General features: G+C 44.4%; 2 protein-coding genes across 6 annotated transcripts in view; one reads left to right on the top strand and one right to left on the bottom strand.

Moving 5' to 3' along the window:
- MEFV (Mediterranean fever) overlaps nucleotides 1–16,106 on the bottom strand; it is a 47,319-nt gene that overhangs the window by 30,368 nt on the left and 845 nt on the right. The window lies entirely within an intron of this gene.
- Nucleotides 7–16,042, top strand: ZNF263 (zinc finger protein 263). Of its 5 annotated transcripts, none has more exons than XM_014545146.1 (6): nucleotides 7–505; nucleotides 1,807–1,987; nucleotides 2,440–2,510; nucleotides 2,806–2,932; nucleotides 4,861–4,977; nucleotides 15,413–16,042. In XM_014545146.1, the coding sequence occupies exons 1-6, from the start codon at nucleotides 119–121 to the stop codon at nucleotides 15,433–15,435; spliced, it is 906 nt and encodes a 301-aa protein (XP_014400632.1). In that variant the 5' UTR covers nucleotides 7–118; the 3' UTR covers nucleotides 15,436–16,042. The 5 variants fall into 5 exon arrangements, with proteins under 5 accessions (XP_014400632.1, XP_014400631.1, XP_005873050.1 ...); XM_014545145.1 differs by lacking the exon at nucleotides 15,413–16,042 and adding an exon at nucleotides 6,937–7,040; XM_005872988.2 differs by lacking the exon at nucleotides 15,413–16,042 and adding an exon at nucleotides 5,473–6,816.

Here is a 16,106-nt window from a genome sequence, read left to right as displayed (position 1 = left end):
CCTGAAGCCCAGGGTCCTCGGGCTTCTGCTGACGCCGGCCATCCCTGTGCGAGGCTGGGGGCTCCTTTCCAGGCGGGCACCGCTGGTTTCCCGGGTAGGGCACTCCGGGGGCCTGACGATGGCGTCGGGCCCGGGCTCCCAGGATCGGGAAGGGCTCCTGATAGTGAAACTGGAGGAGGACTGCGCCTGGAGCCAGGAGCTGCTCCCGCCGGACCCGGGGCCCAGCCCGGAGGCCTCCCACCTGCTCTTCAGACGGTTCCGCTTCCAAGAGGCCGCTGGGCCCCGGGAAGCCCTCAGCCGGCTCCAGGAACTTTGCCATGGATGGCTGCGGCCTGAGATGCGCACCAAGGAGCAGATCCTGGAGCTGCTGGTGCTGGAGCAGTTTCTAATCATCCTGCCCCAGGAGATCCAGAGCAGGGTGCAGGAGCTGCACCCGGAGAGCGGCGAGGAAGCAGTGACCCTTGTAGAAGATATGCAGAGAGAGCTTGGGAAACTGAGGCAGCAGGTGAGAAAAAGAGCTGTTGTATCCGCGGTTTGTTTGACCCTAGGACTGGGACAGCGTGCCGGCCCACTTCCCTATTTACTTGGTTTCCCTGAATAGACCTTAAATGGGCCAGAAGCCTTGTTGTAGTTCAGTCAGGAATAGTCATCTTCCAGATTTTACCCAATGAACAGAGTGAGTAGTAAAGTGTCCTGTTTCCATATGGAGGCAGTGTCTCTGCATTAGTGGGAGCCCCCCAAACTTAGTTTGCAGGGTTTAAATCGTCACTCTTGTTTCCTACTAGTGTTGTGACTTTGGGCAAGTTAGCCTTTATTAGTCTCAGATACGCCACTGGTCAAGTGTGAATGGTAGAATACCTTCCTGGTGTTGCTTTTAGGGTTAGAGGGAGAGCAGTATGTAGTGTGTCCCCTCCCCTCCAAATTCTTGCAGCACACGTTGAAAATCGCTGCTTTAAACAGTCACACTACTTTTTGAATCACACTTTTACCAGTATTTTTTATTTTGCTTGGTGAAAAGCACTCAAGCAAGTTGTTACATTCAGACATACGTTTTTTAAAAAATTGATTTTGGAGAGAGAGAAAGGAAAGGAGAGAGAGACATCGATTTGTTGTTCCACTTATTTATGCCTTCATTGGTTGATTCTTGTATGTCCCCTGACTGGGGATGGAACCAGAAACCTTGGCATATCGGGATGACACTCCAACCCAACGGTCGTCAACCTTTCGGATCTCACAGACCGCCAGTGGTCCGAGGACCACCGGTTGGCGACCGCTGCTCCAACCAACTGAGGCATCTGGTCAGGGCCATGTAGTTTTGATCACACTACTGGTTTGTAGTTAGTGCTTAATAGCTGTTAGCTCTTGTTATATTAGGGTCAGCAGTCTGGTCTCCTATACAGAGCTGGGTGGGAGTTAATTGTGGACTTAGAAAACCAGTTTGTCACTGAGACTCTGAGGGCACGTGTGCCCCCAGAGCCACCCAAGTTTAACTTAGCCAGTAGTGAGGAAAGGGAGCATCTAGAAAAGGTAGGGGGAATCTAGAGGGAGTAAGGTGTGTCCAGAGGAGCTATGTGGGCAGGTGTGCTCAGGGAGTGGACTCTTCTCCCCACCCCAACCCTCCATCCCCATTTTCTCTCATGCACTTGGGATCAGAAAACCCTGTAGTGGAAACCATCCTTCTCTCTAGCTGGGTCCAAAGGTATGTACCAATGGTTCACTGTTGAAGGTTTGCCCTCAGAATTCTGTACTAATTTCCCTTCCTGTGGGGCCCTGTTGTGATGATGAGTAATGTGGGTTGGTTCCCAGGTCACAAACCATGGGCGGGGAACAGAAGTGCTTTTGGAGGAGCCTTTGTCTCTGGAAACAGCACGAAAGTCACCGAGCTTCAAGCTGGAGCCAATGGAGACTGAGCGAAGCCCTGGTCCCAGGCTGCAGGAGCTGCTAGGCCCCAGCCCTAAAAGGGACCCCCAGGCTGTAAAGGAGAGGGGTGAGGAACAGTTATCTGGGTAGGTGGGAGGGAGGAGGGGCTTCGGGTTTGCCTTTGACAGCAGGATGAAGCACCTGTGCCAGGGAGAGGGAATTTCTGGCTCAGGGTTCCCTGAATGGAGTGAAAGATCTAGAAGTGGTGGTTGGGTTCTTCTGGAAGTGGGAGGAGGAGGGAGATTTCTTTGCTCTTTTGTATGCAGAACAGAGACATTTAGAGCTAGATGAATGATTGAGGGCTTGAATGCTGCAGACAGACTAGTGATATTCCTTATTCCCACCCCTGCATTTAGGATGCCATTTTGGATGTAGCTTAATTGTGCTTGTCTTGCCTTCTTTTGTTCAGTGTTCAGTCCTCAGAGCAGACTGGGTGATGGGGAATGGATACTGTGTTATAATCCTTGGGTTGCCAAGAATTAGGAATGCCATTCTCATCATGATTTCTGTCACCTTCAGCATTATCTGCTCCCTGGCTTTCTCTCTTTCCTCCCGAAGGAAATATGGAAGACAAGATGACTGGGCCCCAGGTGATGTGGAAGTTCCCAATGTCTTCCCTCAGCACACACACATACATCCCCATACACACTGTGTTGCTCTTGTGGTGGTGGGGTCCTTTGGTCACTTGGAGAGGATCCTTTCTTCCTCACCAATGTGTCTCCCCGGCTTTCTTTATATGCCTCCATCTCACCTCACTCCTAGGCCTCACCTCACTCCCCATGAAATGTGTTCTGGGCACTCCTGGGTTTTGCCCCTTTAACCCTTGACTTTGCTTGAATTGTTCTTGGTGCCTCAGGGGCTAAAGGAGATCTTGTGCTGTTTCAGTTGCCTGAGAGCTTAGAGGACGTGGCTATGTACATCTCCCAGGAGGAGTGGGGGCATCAGGATCCTAGTAAGAGGGCCCTCTCCAGGGACACGGTGCAGGAGAGTTATGAGAATGTGGACTCACTGGGTAAGGACTTCTTTTCTAGGGATGAAGACTGAGTCATTTCTGACCAGGTTCCTATGTCTTAGCCACTCACCCCCCAGACATAAGTTCCTAATTTTTTCAAAAGGCCTCCCTTATTCTAAAACTAGAGGCTCGGTGCACGAATTCATGCACCAGTGGGTTCCCTCGGCCTGGCCTTCGGGATCAGGCCAAGACTGGCTCTCCGACATCCCCTGAGGGGTCCTGGATTGCGAGAGGGCGCAGGCCAGGCTGAGGGACCCCACCAATGCACGATTGGGGAAGGGACACGGGAGGTTGACCAGCAGGGGAGGGGCCGTGGGAGGGCTCCAGGGCGAGTCCGTCCAGTCTCGCTCTGTCCCAATTGGATCGGCTGGACCCCAGCAGCGAGCTAGCCTACCAGTTGGAGCATCTGCCCCCTAGTGGTCAGTACATCATAGCAAGCAGTTGAGTGGCCTTAGCATATCATTAGCATATTACGCTTTGATTGGTTGAACGGACGTGGCACATTTGGCACACTTAAAAGGCCCCAGCTGCCAGAGCTGAAGGCAAGGAGTCAGAGCTATAATGGTCTTCCCAAGGCAGAACAAAGAGAACAAAATCAAATCCAGTGACTGACCCCCTTCCAAGCATGACACATTCTCAATGTCCTAGGATGCTGTGGAACTATAAAGTTCTTGATGACTTGCAATTTTGAAATGCTTACTCTTCTGATCTCACTTGTGTTTTCTAAACTTCATTAGTATTTCTAGGCCCTTCCCCAAAGACACAAATTTCAGGGGCAGTGGCACCAGCATTCCAGCTTAGCAGCTCTCCCAGCCCTTAAAAATTCAGGAAGTAGGGAGGACCTTATGGAAATTTGGAAATGATATATATTCAAAACTGGAGCTAAATGAATCAAGTGTAAATTAAGGTGCACCTGTGTGTTGACCTATTTTGCAAAGATTTTAAATGATGCCTATGAAATATGACCAAAAAAACCCAACAGTTTTTTAGGTGGAGAGTGCACAAAAACTCTGGATTTAGGTGAAGAGTGTACAGGTATTGTTTAATTCCTTCAACTTTTAAGTATGTATGAAAATTCTCATAATAAAAGTTGAGGGAAGTCTTTAAAAACAACCTAAGACAGCAATGTGTCTGTTACAATTATGGCTACATTGACACACACCATAGAAGAGTCACACTGGACTTTGTTTTCATAAGTTACGTTTTTATAAAGAGAAGCACAACTGTCAGTTGACTTGCACTAATTCTGCAAAGGGGTCACTGCTGGGTTTGTTTCCCTTCATTAGGACCTTCTCTAGCTTCCCTATTACTCTGCTGTGGTTTGGTGCCTAAGTTGAGCACAGCTCTTTCAGTGAGTGCTAAATAGGAAGAGATGTTCAGATCACAAGTTCTTAGAACTAAACTGTTTAAAGTCCAAGTTTGCTGGAGTTAGAGTGAGGTTTTTGTTTTTAGCATAGCATAGGAATGGCACATTTTGATTTTGACCTCAGGGTCGTTTTAGAGCCTCCAGATCCTTTTCTGATTGTCCATCATATTATAGTTTCCTCTTCTGGAGTTGCCCAGTCAGACTAAATTCTATTCTCTATACGTAAGAGTCAAGGCTCTTTTACAATATTAAACTGATTACTTGAGGAACTGACCACTCTGACCATTTTGGTTTGGTTGTTTTAATTACAAAAGTGGTACATTCTCATTGCAGAAAAATCCCAAGTACTACAAAAGTGTAAAAAGAAAAAAGCTATAGTCTTCCCCCAATTTCTTTCTTTAGAGGTAACCACTGGGAACAGTTTAGCAGGTTAATGTATATTTCAGACTTATTTTACCCTCTGTATCTACTCACAGAGGACAGGGAACATGACTGTCTGTGCTTCCTCTGCTTGGTGGGGGAATGTGGTGACACAAAAATCGATATCTTTCATTGTGAACAGAATCTCAGGTTCCCAATCAGGAGGCCCTGAGCATCCAGGTGGAACAAGGAAGAAAACCATGGGAGCCCAGTGCCCAGACATGCAAGGAGGGACTGAGCCCCAGAAACCCAGCTCCAGGTAAGGAATTTGAGGAGTCTGCCCATCTAGTTTCCCCTTGTTGGGAGTGAGGCCTTTGAAGGTTTGGGTGTGGGGCTAGTCCATCACTGCTGCCAGGAAGGTCCTGTGTCCCCACTGCCCACTTTCATCCCAGTGAGGCAGGCAAGGCACCCAGAGTTCAAAACGTAAGGGAGTATTCACTCCTGGGTTCATTTGCCCATCCTAGTCTCAGCCCTGCTCCATCCCACCCATTTCTGAAGGGCAGAGCTAGAGGCTCAGTTGAAGAAGGATATAGGGGCCCCTACAAGGGAATAAGACTGGTCTGAGCTCTGGTTCCTGACCAATGGCCCCACCTTTTATCCGGATACCTCTCTAGAGTGTTTTCCCTGTATGGGGAAGATAGAAAACAGATACAGCCAGTCTTTCTGGACTTCTGACCTACTGGCAGTAGTGGGCATATGGGATTTTCTTTAGGGTAAAAAATAATGTAGGGTTTGGTTTCTCTCACTTTACTAGAAGAGAAATTTGAGAGCCGGGAAGAAAGTGCTCAGTCTATTTCTCCTGAGAACATCCATCTGCAGGTGCTTCTGACTGGCCAGGCCAGAGGGGAGGTGCCCTGGAGTCCTGAGCAGGGACGGCCTGGGGACAGGGCAGAAGGGCATTGGGAGCTTCCCCCAGAGGATCAGATGGAGCAGTCCATAGTGGGAGCCACAAGTTGCAGAGAAGCAGGCCGGCCAAAGGAACTGCAGCCAAAGAAGCTCCATTTATGTCCCTTGTGTGGCAAAAATTTCTCTAGTAACTCAAATCTAATTAGGCACCAGAGAATACATGCAGCAGAAAGACTGTGTATGGGTGTAGAGTGTGGTGAAATCTTTGGTGGGAGCCCACATTTTTTATCACTACACAGAGCACATTTTGGAGAGGAGGCCCATAAGTGCCTTGAATGTGGAAAAAGCTTCAGTCAGAATACCCACCTGACTCGCCATCAACGCACCCACACAGGCGAGAAGCCCTATCAGTGTAATGTATGTGGAAAGAGCTTCTCTTGCAACTCCAATCTCCACAGACACCAGAGAACACACACCGGTGAAAAGCCCTACAAGTGCCCTGAGTGTGGTGAGATTTTTGCTCACAGTTCCAATCTCCTTAGGCACCAGAGAATTCACACAGGAGAGAGACCCTATAAGTGTGCTGAGTGTGGAAAAAGTTTCTCTCGAAGTTCCCACCTTGTCATACATGAAAGAACTCATGAGAAAGAGAGGCTTTTCCCCTTCTCCGAGTGTGGGGAAGCAATGAGTGATAGCAGCTCCTTTCTTACAAATCATGGAACCCACAAAACAGAGAAGAAACTCTTTGAATGTTTGACCTGTGGGAAAAGCTTCCGGCAGGGCATGCACCTCACCAGACATCAGAGAACGCACACAGGAGAGAAACCATATAAATGTACCCTTTGTGGGGAAAACTTTTCTCATAGATCCAACTTAATCAGGCACCAGAGAATTCACACAGGAGAGAAACCCTATACCTGTCATGAGTGTGGAGACAGTTTTTCTCACAGCTCCAATCGGATTCGTCATCTGAGAACCCATACAGGAGAGAGACCCTATAAATGTTCTGAATGTGGAGAAAGCTTTTCTCGGAGTTCACGCCTTATGAGTCATCAGAAAACTCACACCAGATAGAAACAATGGAGTTTCATTTCACCACAGATAATGTGGCATATTCAGAGGGGTCTGCTGTTGAGAGCTGGTATTTCTTGCCCTGCTGACCGAAATCATCTGTGTTGTTTTATTTTTAAATTTATTTTATTGATTTCAGAGAGGAAGGGAGAGGAGAGAGAGAGAGAAACATCAATGATTAGAATCATTGATGGGCTGCCTCCTGCACGTCCCCCCCCCCTCTACCCCCCTTTCCCCCACTAGGGACGGAGCCCACAACACGGCATGTGCACTGACCAGGACTGTAACCTCTGGTCCATAGGTCAACACTCAACCACTGAGCCATAGGGGCTGGGTGAAATCATCTGTTTTTGAGGTAATTACTGTAAAGAGTAACAAGGATGGGTATGTGTGTGTGTGGGGTGTGGGGAGTCATTGCAAGGGAGAAGCAGAGGCAGCAAAGGACTAGCATCAAACTAAAATGGAATTCTGTCTGAACTAGTGAGGATGAAAAGTCTTTGAGGTGACCTGCTCAGGGCAGAATTCTCTATGAAGTCCACCTTGTCTCATGGTGCCTACCCCCTTAGTATATTTGGCCACATTGTGATTTGGATGCCTTAATTAGTCTTGTCTTTCCCAGCAACTTTGGGAATCTATATGACTTTTTGTTACTGCTTCCTCACTTGGGACATTCAGCAGAAGTATTTGAACTTCTCAGGCCCTTAAGACCAAAGAAAAGAGGCTAAATCTCCTGGGAAACCAGCTTGAGGGCAAAGAAAGACTGGTGGCTGTGCACCTCAATGGGCCTCACAGGAGGGCCATTGGCAGGCCATGAATGTCATTGTCACCTCAGACAAAAAGGACCCAGAGACCTAAGGGAAATAGTAAGAAGGAATTCGCAGGTCAGCCTAGGAATTGGCAGAGGGAACTGGAATCTGAATTACTCTAACCTGTACAGAGATCAAGACTTCCCCCACCTCTGTCAGAGAAGGATAAACAGAACTCTGGAGTCTTCAGAGGGTTATGTAAGAAGGGTTCCCTAGACGACTTTGAAAACACAGATTTTAGGGAAATTAGGGATCATGCCTTTCCCTGTTGGAAATATGTTTGGATGGTAATAAATACCTTCAAGAAACATGAAAGTGTGTGACTCTTCATTGAAAGTGTCCTGGCCTCCAGTGTTGATCTGTTTGGAGGACCTGCTTTTTCTTTGTGGTCTTGCTGTGTTGGTCAAGAAGTTGTCCCACAAAGGTGGCAGCAGACAGGTTGAGGTAGGGTGTGGCATGGTAACAAAGGGTCAAACCCAGTGGGTTTGGGGTGATGATGTCATAATGGTCTCTGAGGTTTTCTTTCCTTCTGTAGTGTACAGCAGTGAAAGTATCTGATTTTTTTGTTTATAATGTTTTATTTCTTGAGAAGTAGCTGAAGGAAGATCGGGCTCTTCAGAGACAGGATATTTTGGTCTTACAAATGATTCCCAGGAAAAGGTGGTCCTGCTATAACTGAATTATTGCCCATTAGTGGAAAAGGGCAAAATTATTAGGAGAAAGCATTATATTTTAGAATGGGTAATCAGGAGTAGGAGTTTTAGGAGTGTATGCCTGTGGGAAAGAGATAGAAAACAAGGAGGTATTCTAGGAGGACATCCTGATGCCTTGAAAACATCTCAGGAAAATATCTAACTAGCTGCTGTTCGGGAAACAAAACATTCCATTGGAAACCAGCTATCAAATTAGCAATTTTAAGTGAGAAAAAGAACCCTTTGTGCCCCGCCCATTTTTATTAGTCTGGCCTCAGCCCTGCCTCAGTTTAGAATTGAGTTCTTCCTTGGTTTTCTGAGCCAATTTTTAAAAATCTTTGTTTTGCCCTAACCGGTTTGGCTCAGTAGATAGAGCCTCGGCCTGCAGACTGAAGGGTCCCAGGTTCAATTCCAGTCAGGGGCATGTACCTTGGTTGCGGGAGCATCTCCAGTAGGGGGCGTGCAGGAGGCAGCTGATCGATCTTTCTCATAGATGTTTCTAACTCTCCCTCTCCCTTCGATGGGATATATTAAAAAAAAATAATCTTATTTATTTCTCTGCCTTTCTCTTATCCACAAGAGGGCAGTGGTGGTGTGTGTGTGTGGGGGGGGCGTTAAGGATTTGAGAGATTTGTGTAGGATCCACAGTGGTAAGAGTGGGACAGGGACGATGTGGTTGCTGATGCCATGAAATTGGTGGGTGGTATCAAGTTGATGTTAATAAGCATTCTCTGGTTAAGATCACAACCTGTATGCATTGTAAATCTTATAAGAATAGAAAGTGCCCCTCCCCCTTCACTCTCGCTCCTCCTGATCTTATGATGTGTCCAACTGGTGTTGCTCCTACTTGGAGCATTGCAGCTTGAGGCTTATAGCAACAAGGACTCCCAGGTATTTGCTTTTGGCACTGAAAGGCTTTCCAATAGGAGCCTTTACTCAGTCCCAGTGTAGCTCCCTTTCTAGCAAATTTCAGATGCATAGTGGTTCTTGGCCTTCTTTCATGAGATAATATCACAAATTATTGCATGTAAAAAAACATTTAGCACAGTGCCTAGCACATAGAAAGTATGCACCTGTTTGTGCCATCTGTGGTCAGATATTTGCAGGACTGTCTTCTAAGCCCCCTGGTGCTGAGATCAATGTAAGACCACATTGGAAGAACTTCAGGGAGCAGTCTGATAACTGCAGGCAGGCTTGATGAGGTCTTCCCTTAGAGGTCCTTCCTTACTGCAGACTCTAACTAGAACAGATTCCAACTGGCTTTTATGCCAAAGGAGAACGATGCAATAAACATCCCTGCCCCCTAAGTTCAAATGGGTACAAAGGAGATGTGGCCTGACCCTGAGCAGTAGCTACACATCCATGTAGTAAATGTAGCACAGGAGACCAGCAGAAAGGCTCCTAAGTGGAGAATCAGTAATACATTTAAACAATGTGAAAATGCCTGGCAGAGGCAGACTAAAAGCAGGCAGACAGCAGTGAGGACAAAGACTGTAGCACCAGAGACTAGACCAAGGGTGGGCAAACTTTTCGACTTGAGGGCCACAATGGGTTCTTAAACTGGACCGGAGGGCCGGAACAAAAGCATGGATGGAGTGTTTGTGTGAACTAATATAAATTCAAAGTAAACATCATTATATAAAAGGGTACGGTCTTTTTTTAGTTTTATTCATTTCAAACGGGCCGGACGGCCCGCGGGCCGTAGTTTGCCCACGGCTGGACTAGACGTTAAACAAGCATTAAATTTTGTTTGGGGGTTTCTTCCCAAGAAAACTCATCAGAAATTTTAAGAGTTTTTATTGTGCCCTAACTGCTTTGGCTCAGTGGATAGAGCGTCGGCCTGCGGACTGAAAGGTCCCAGGTTCGATTCCGGTCAAGGGCATGTACCTTGGTTGCGGGCACATCCCCAGTAGGAGGTGTGCAGGAGGCAGCTAATTGATGTTTCTAACTCTCTATCCCTCTCCCTTCCTCTCTGAAAAAATGAATAAAAAATATTAAAAAAAAAAAAGTTTTTATTGTAAGAATGAAAGAATTTACTGGTGTCAACATCATACTCTGAAATGGCTATTGAATCATTACTATTGCTATTTGCTACTGATAATCAGAATTATCAACTAATACATATTTGAAATAGGCAAAATCACCACTGCTTTAAGACTTGTAATTTTTGTAAATGTTTCACAAGCATTTGAAACAAAGCATGTAAAAAGTCTTGATGTATGTTATAGGAAACCAACTAGCAAATTTATTAGCATTAGGAGACTTCCTAACTAAGTTAAGTGTTAGGAGCTCAAGAATAGCAAGATGAGTTAAACCAAATGTACATTTATTAGCCCTAGCCAGTTTAGCTCAGTGGATAGAGCACCAGCCGGGTTTGATTCTGGTCAAGGGCACATAACCTTGGTTGCAGGCTCCTCCCTGGGCAGGGCTCGTGCAGGAGGCAACCAATGGATGTGTTTCTCTGACCAATATTTCTATCTTTCCCTCTCCACTCTATAAAAATCTATAAAAATGGAAAAAATATCCTTGGGTGAGGATTAAATTTTTTTTTAAAAGTACATTTATTAGAAACATTTTCTTTTAGCCTTCAATCTAGCTTGCAGGCACTTCTGATTAAAACTTTATTTCTATTTTTAAAAAAATATATATTTTTGTTGATTTTTTTACAGAGAGGAAGGGAGAGGGATAGAGAGTTAGAAACATCGATGAGAGCGAAACATTGATCAGCTGCCTCCTCCACACCCCCCACTGGGGATGTGCCCACAACCAAGGTACATGCCCGTGACTGGAATCGAACCTGGGACCCTTCAGTCCGAGGGCCGATGCTCTATCCACTAAGCCAAACTGGTTAGGGCTCATCATCACTTTCTTAAAAAAATTACAAGACTCTCTTCAAGTTGCTTCCACCTATAAGGTTGTTTGCAGCTTAAGATCATACCTTGGTTCATTGGTTGAATCAAGGTTGAAGTGTTGTGGGGAAAGAACATGCATTTTATTCGACCATCCTCACTAGTTAGTGATTCAGCAGAAAGGTGAACTGGGGAATTGTCCAGAAGTAACAAGCTCTAACATCCTCTTCATGGAATCTTAGAAAGTTAAGTTGAAAATGCTTGACCTCAGGAACAAAATTTTGAAAGAACCATTCTGAAAATAATTCTCTGGTGAACCAAACATTTTTACTAGGTTTATATATAACAGGTAATGTACTTGTGTCCTCTTTCACATTTTTGGGCAGCTTTGATTTTCCAATAATGAGACTTTAACTTATGAGTGCCATCTGCATTTGCACATAAGAGAGCAGATAACCGTTCTCTGTGTATTTTCCTTCCAGGCAGGCAGACATCTTTTCTACTTTGAGTGTTCTTTTGCTGGAAGCCGGTCCATTCTTGCTGCTTGACACAGTCGCTGCAGGAAAGAAACATCTGCACAGCATATGTTTCAAGGGACCTGGCATATATAGCATATTGTTCTTAATATGTTTGCTCTCCTTAACGCCATGTGTTTTAACCAAGGTCACCTCTCCGAGAAAGGTTGTTTCCCCAGGTGGGGATTTTTCCCTGAGGTTAGGGAGGGGATACAACCCCTTAACTAAGTGCCAGGCGGGGAGTTAATCACTTTAACTACGAACAATCTCGCTTAAGCTACATAATCTTTACTCCCGGGAATGGAGATAAGAGACGCCCTACCCTTTGCAATAGAAACTGACAGGATTAAAATCGACTGGTATAAATACAGATGTAACAAGACAATAAACATCAGATCCTGATCAGATCCCGACCAGAACTTTGGCTGGAGATCCTGGCTAGAGGTCCTGACTAGGCTGCTGATCAACTGAAGGCTGTCTCCGTGTCATTCCTTCTTTGCCGACTCCGTCCACACCTTTGGGGACCCCTGGACCCGCTGGGGCTGGACCCCAGCATTCTTTGGCACTGATTTCCAAAAGAGATCAGTCTCACCCCCACTGTATAGTTGAGCTAGATACAGTTTCTCCTCTTTGATAAGTATGGACAATTTTTGTTGAAATGGCTCAACAGTTTCTGAAACTGAACTTAGGACTTGCTCCACTCATATTTTTCGGTTCCCAATGGGGGTGGGGGAGTGGGCGGGTAGGGGGCGGGCTGGAGGGGGTCACTGGGGAGAGGGACAGGGGGGCAGGAAAGGGGGACATATGTAATACTTTCAACAAAAAATAAATAATAAAAAGCCAACCAGTACTAGCTTTGAAGTCTGTTTGCCCAAAACACTGTGCGAATCTCTGCAGCAGTCTGAAGCTCCACACCTCTAACAGCGACACTAGCTGAGTGTTTCTATTGATACCGTATGTAGACAGCATTGTCCACATCACCATATTTGGTTCCTGTTGTCTTCTTTCTCTTCTCAGCCCTAACTAATGGCATGTCCTGCTTCAGTACAAAGTCCAAAATAAATTTCTTATTCTTTTTAATGTCATAAAATGTTGATTTACTGATTCCAAATTCATCCTTTACACTTTTAAGAGATCATCCAGCTTCAATCCTACTTAGAATCTTCATTTTATCCTCCAAATTCAATGCTGTATATTTCCCTCTTTTTCATACTGAGTTTGGTTTTAAATAACCAACAGGAGAAAAGGGAAAAACCTTACTGAATTGGAAAAAAACATTCAAACAAAACAAAAAACCCAAAACTAGCTTAATGCCCTAGAAGGCACAGGCATTTGAATTGAAGGATAATGAGCTAAAGGGATAAGGGCTTATTATTAAAGTGTTAGTCTAGAAGTAAAGGTATTATGAACTCATAAAGCTGCCACTTATAAAGTCCTCTCTTGCTTTCACTCCTTCAAGACATGGATGATCAGTTTTCAGAACTTCCCTGCTCCTCTTCTCCCTCGACAGATAAAGCAGAACCAGTCAGGAGTAACAGGAATACCTGCATACTCTAAGTCAACACAGAAAAAGACACAAGGAAGAGAGTAGGCAAATTGTGCTCACAAGTAAAGACCCAGGTGAGATAAGCCTCAATAAAAAATGGTGCTCATCCTTGCTAGTGTGCTCAGTGGTTAGAGCATCAGCTTGCACACTGAAGGGTCATGGATTCGATTCCTGGCCAAGGGCATGTACCTGGGTTGCAGCTTCAATCCCCAGTGGTCAGGGTGCATGAAACCAATCGATATGTCTCTCACATATGGATGTTTCTCCCTCTCTCATTCTTCCCCTTCCTCCTATCCTTCCACTCTCTCTAAAAATCAATGGAAAAAATATTATCAGATCAGGATTAGCAACAACCAAAAAAGTGGTGCTGAGGCGCTGGCCAGGTAGTTCAACTGGTTAGAGCATTGTCCCAATATGCCAAGGTTGTGGATTCCATATCGTCAGGGCACATACAAGAATCAACCAATAGGCCTAGCTGGTTTGGCTCAATGGATAGAGTGTCTGCCTGCAGACTGAAGGGTTCCGGGTTCCATTCCGGTCAAGGGCACATGCCTGGGTTGCCGGCTCCATCCCCAGTAGGGGGCGTGCAGGAGGCAGCCGATCAATAATTCTCTCTCATCATTGATGTTTCTCTCTCTCCCTCTCCCTTCCTCTCTGAAATTAACAAAAAATATATTTAAAAAAAGAGAATCAACCAATAAGTGCATAAGTAAGTGGACAATAAATCGATGTTTCTCTCTCTCCCTTCCTCTTTATTTAAAATCAATTAATAAATAAAACTTTTTTTTAATGGTGCTTGAGAACATGGGAATGTGGAAGCTTCAAAGGCAAGGACAGAGTAATCTTGTGTAGCAGAGATGCAGTGAGGCTCCTTCTCTTCCAAAAGTACCTGATTTTACCTCACTGCCAGAAAAAAAAAATGGTGTTCATATTGCTCTGTATGTAGTGTTCACTGGGCAGCAGTCCATCCACCTGGATAGACTCCAAGCTTACCCTGACATTGGGATGTCTAGAGAGCTAGAATTCAGTAACAGTTATAAATATCTTTAAGTGAAAAAGAAAGTTAGTAGTTTCTGCTGTCCATATGAATGAAATCCAACTTTGATTACATTCAATATAGCATTCTCAAAGACTGATCTTTAACAAAGTCATCTGTAAGAAGGCAAATAATTTGTTACTGGCACCTTTCCACTCTCAGATCTTCCTTGTGTACATCTGGTGTATTCTCAAGTATTATTTTTCAACGAAACTGTTTCATATGTGGGATATTAGCAAGTTTCAGAATCATGGCAATTCTTAGAGGTGAGTGTAATAGTTTTATAAATATTTCACCATAATTAAAAAGTTAAAAATTTTTTAAAGATCCGTTTGTTTGTTTGTGTTCCTAAATTTACATTAGGGTTTTAAATAATACACATTTTATATTTGAGACTTTATTTGGTTTCTCTTCAGTGTAGATTTTGTTTAATTTGAACCAAGACTCAATTTTTCCACTGCTTGGAAAATTTTAAAAAGTTTCTCTACTGGTATTTCTGATCAATTGTTTCCCATAAATCCTTCTGCTGGCAAAGTCTTCTGTAGCTCAGCTCACTCAAGTAGTCCATTCAGGTCCTCTTGGTGCTGCTCAATTCCATTTATTCCTTAGAAATGTCTTACTCTATTAATTTCATGGTTCTTATTCCAGATATAGAACTTCCTGGGAAGTAACAAAAACTACCATTTTTTTTTCCATTCCAGGTGCTATGAAAAAAAAAGTGTCAGGGAAATGATAAAAATGAATTTCAGTTATTTTTCCACTCCTTTAGGGAAGAGCCTGACTGGCTTTCAGCCATTCCTCAACTAACAGAATTCTCACAAGCCGCTTATCTAGGAGTCCAGAAGAGCCTAACCATTAGTTTTCCTCTAACATTGGTTGCAAGAAGTGCCACTGGTTTATGGAGCACTAAGATCATGAAAGAATATCATAGTTAATATGGTGTGGAGGTAGTTACAGGCTAAGATCAAGCAACCTTGTAAAAGAGGAAGCTATAACTAAGGCAATTCTAAAAAAAAAGTTTTTCAGCCAACAGTAGCACTATTAAGTCCAGCCAATTACCCAGCAAAAATACTCAGCCTGCTATGGCAGTTGGGTGGTGTCTCAAAATAAACTCCATGTATTTGCTTTCATTGCTCCCCACCTGTGCATTCATCATGTTCTCAAACCATGATCAGGTAGGAGAAGGTGAGATCAAAGGAAAGACTCAGGGAACTTTTATGGGCTCCACAGCAAGAAGTAACTATGGCCTCGAACTTCAACCAGTGAAAACCATCAGTGGCCCTTATTCACTATTCACCATTTTGTGCCTTGTTTTCTCTTCTTTCTTTCACAGGGTCTCTTCTCCCACTTCCTTAACCAACTCCCTACCCATGCTATGAATCAGGTCTGCCAATGACATCAAAAGGCACTGCTAGCAGAACTTCATTTATTCAATTCAATAAGTTCCAATCATGTGTTCAGCTTTGGGACAGCTGATGAGAATCTCAATGCTAAAAGCATCACTGTCCACTGGTTCTGAGAGACTGGAAACAATAATGACTTTTGAAGAAACTAAGTCTCAACCTGGTAGATACTAAGGAAATGGAAATGCTTTGAAACATAAGCAAGTGACTTAGGCAGATGCCTATAGTTATCACCTTTAATCTTTTTCTCACTCAAAAAGGATCAAGATCTATGCCTCAGAGGAGTGTAACACCATTCTATTTAAAAGCAAAATAGCATAATGGCCTGGTTAGTGGTCTCTCATTTTCATTTCCACCTTAAACTTACCTCCAGATGAACACCCTAGAAAGAAGCTCCCTCAAAAACCTTCAAATGGTGCTCTGATATATGCTCTATTAAACGCATTTCTCTTCACTTCCATTCAAAGTACATAGATCTACATGAACTTATTTTCTAACTTTCTTTCCCTAAATGTAGCACAGTTACATTTAGTAAAAATACTAAAAATTTCACACACTAATTTCTCTGGCTTTTCAAGGCTATGCTTTTATGTTACCCCCCCTTATTTTCAACCTTTTTAATCT

This window comes from Myotis brandtii, unplaced genomic scaffold (genome assembly GCF_000412655.1).
Source record: "Myotis brandtii unplaced genomic scaffold, ASM41265v1 scaffold397, whole genome shotgun sequence".
In the NCBI taxonomy this organism is placed as follows: Eukaryota; Metazoa; Chordata; class Mammalia; order Chiroptera; family Vespertilionidae; genus Myotis; species Myotis brandtii.
The sequence above is the reverse complement of the archived record's forward strand: the minus strand, read 5'-3'. Positions and strand labels throughout refer to the sequence as shown.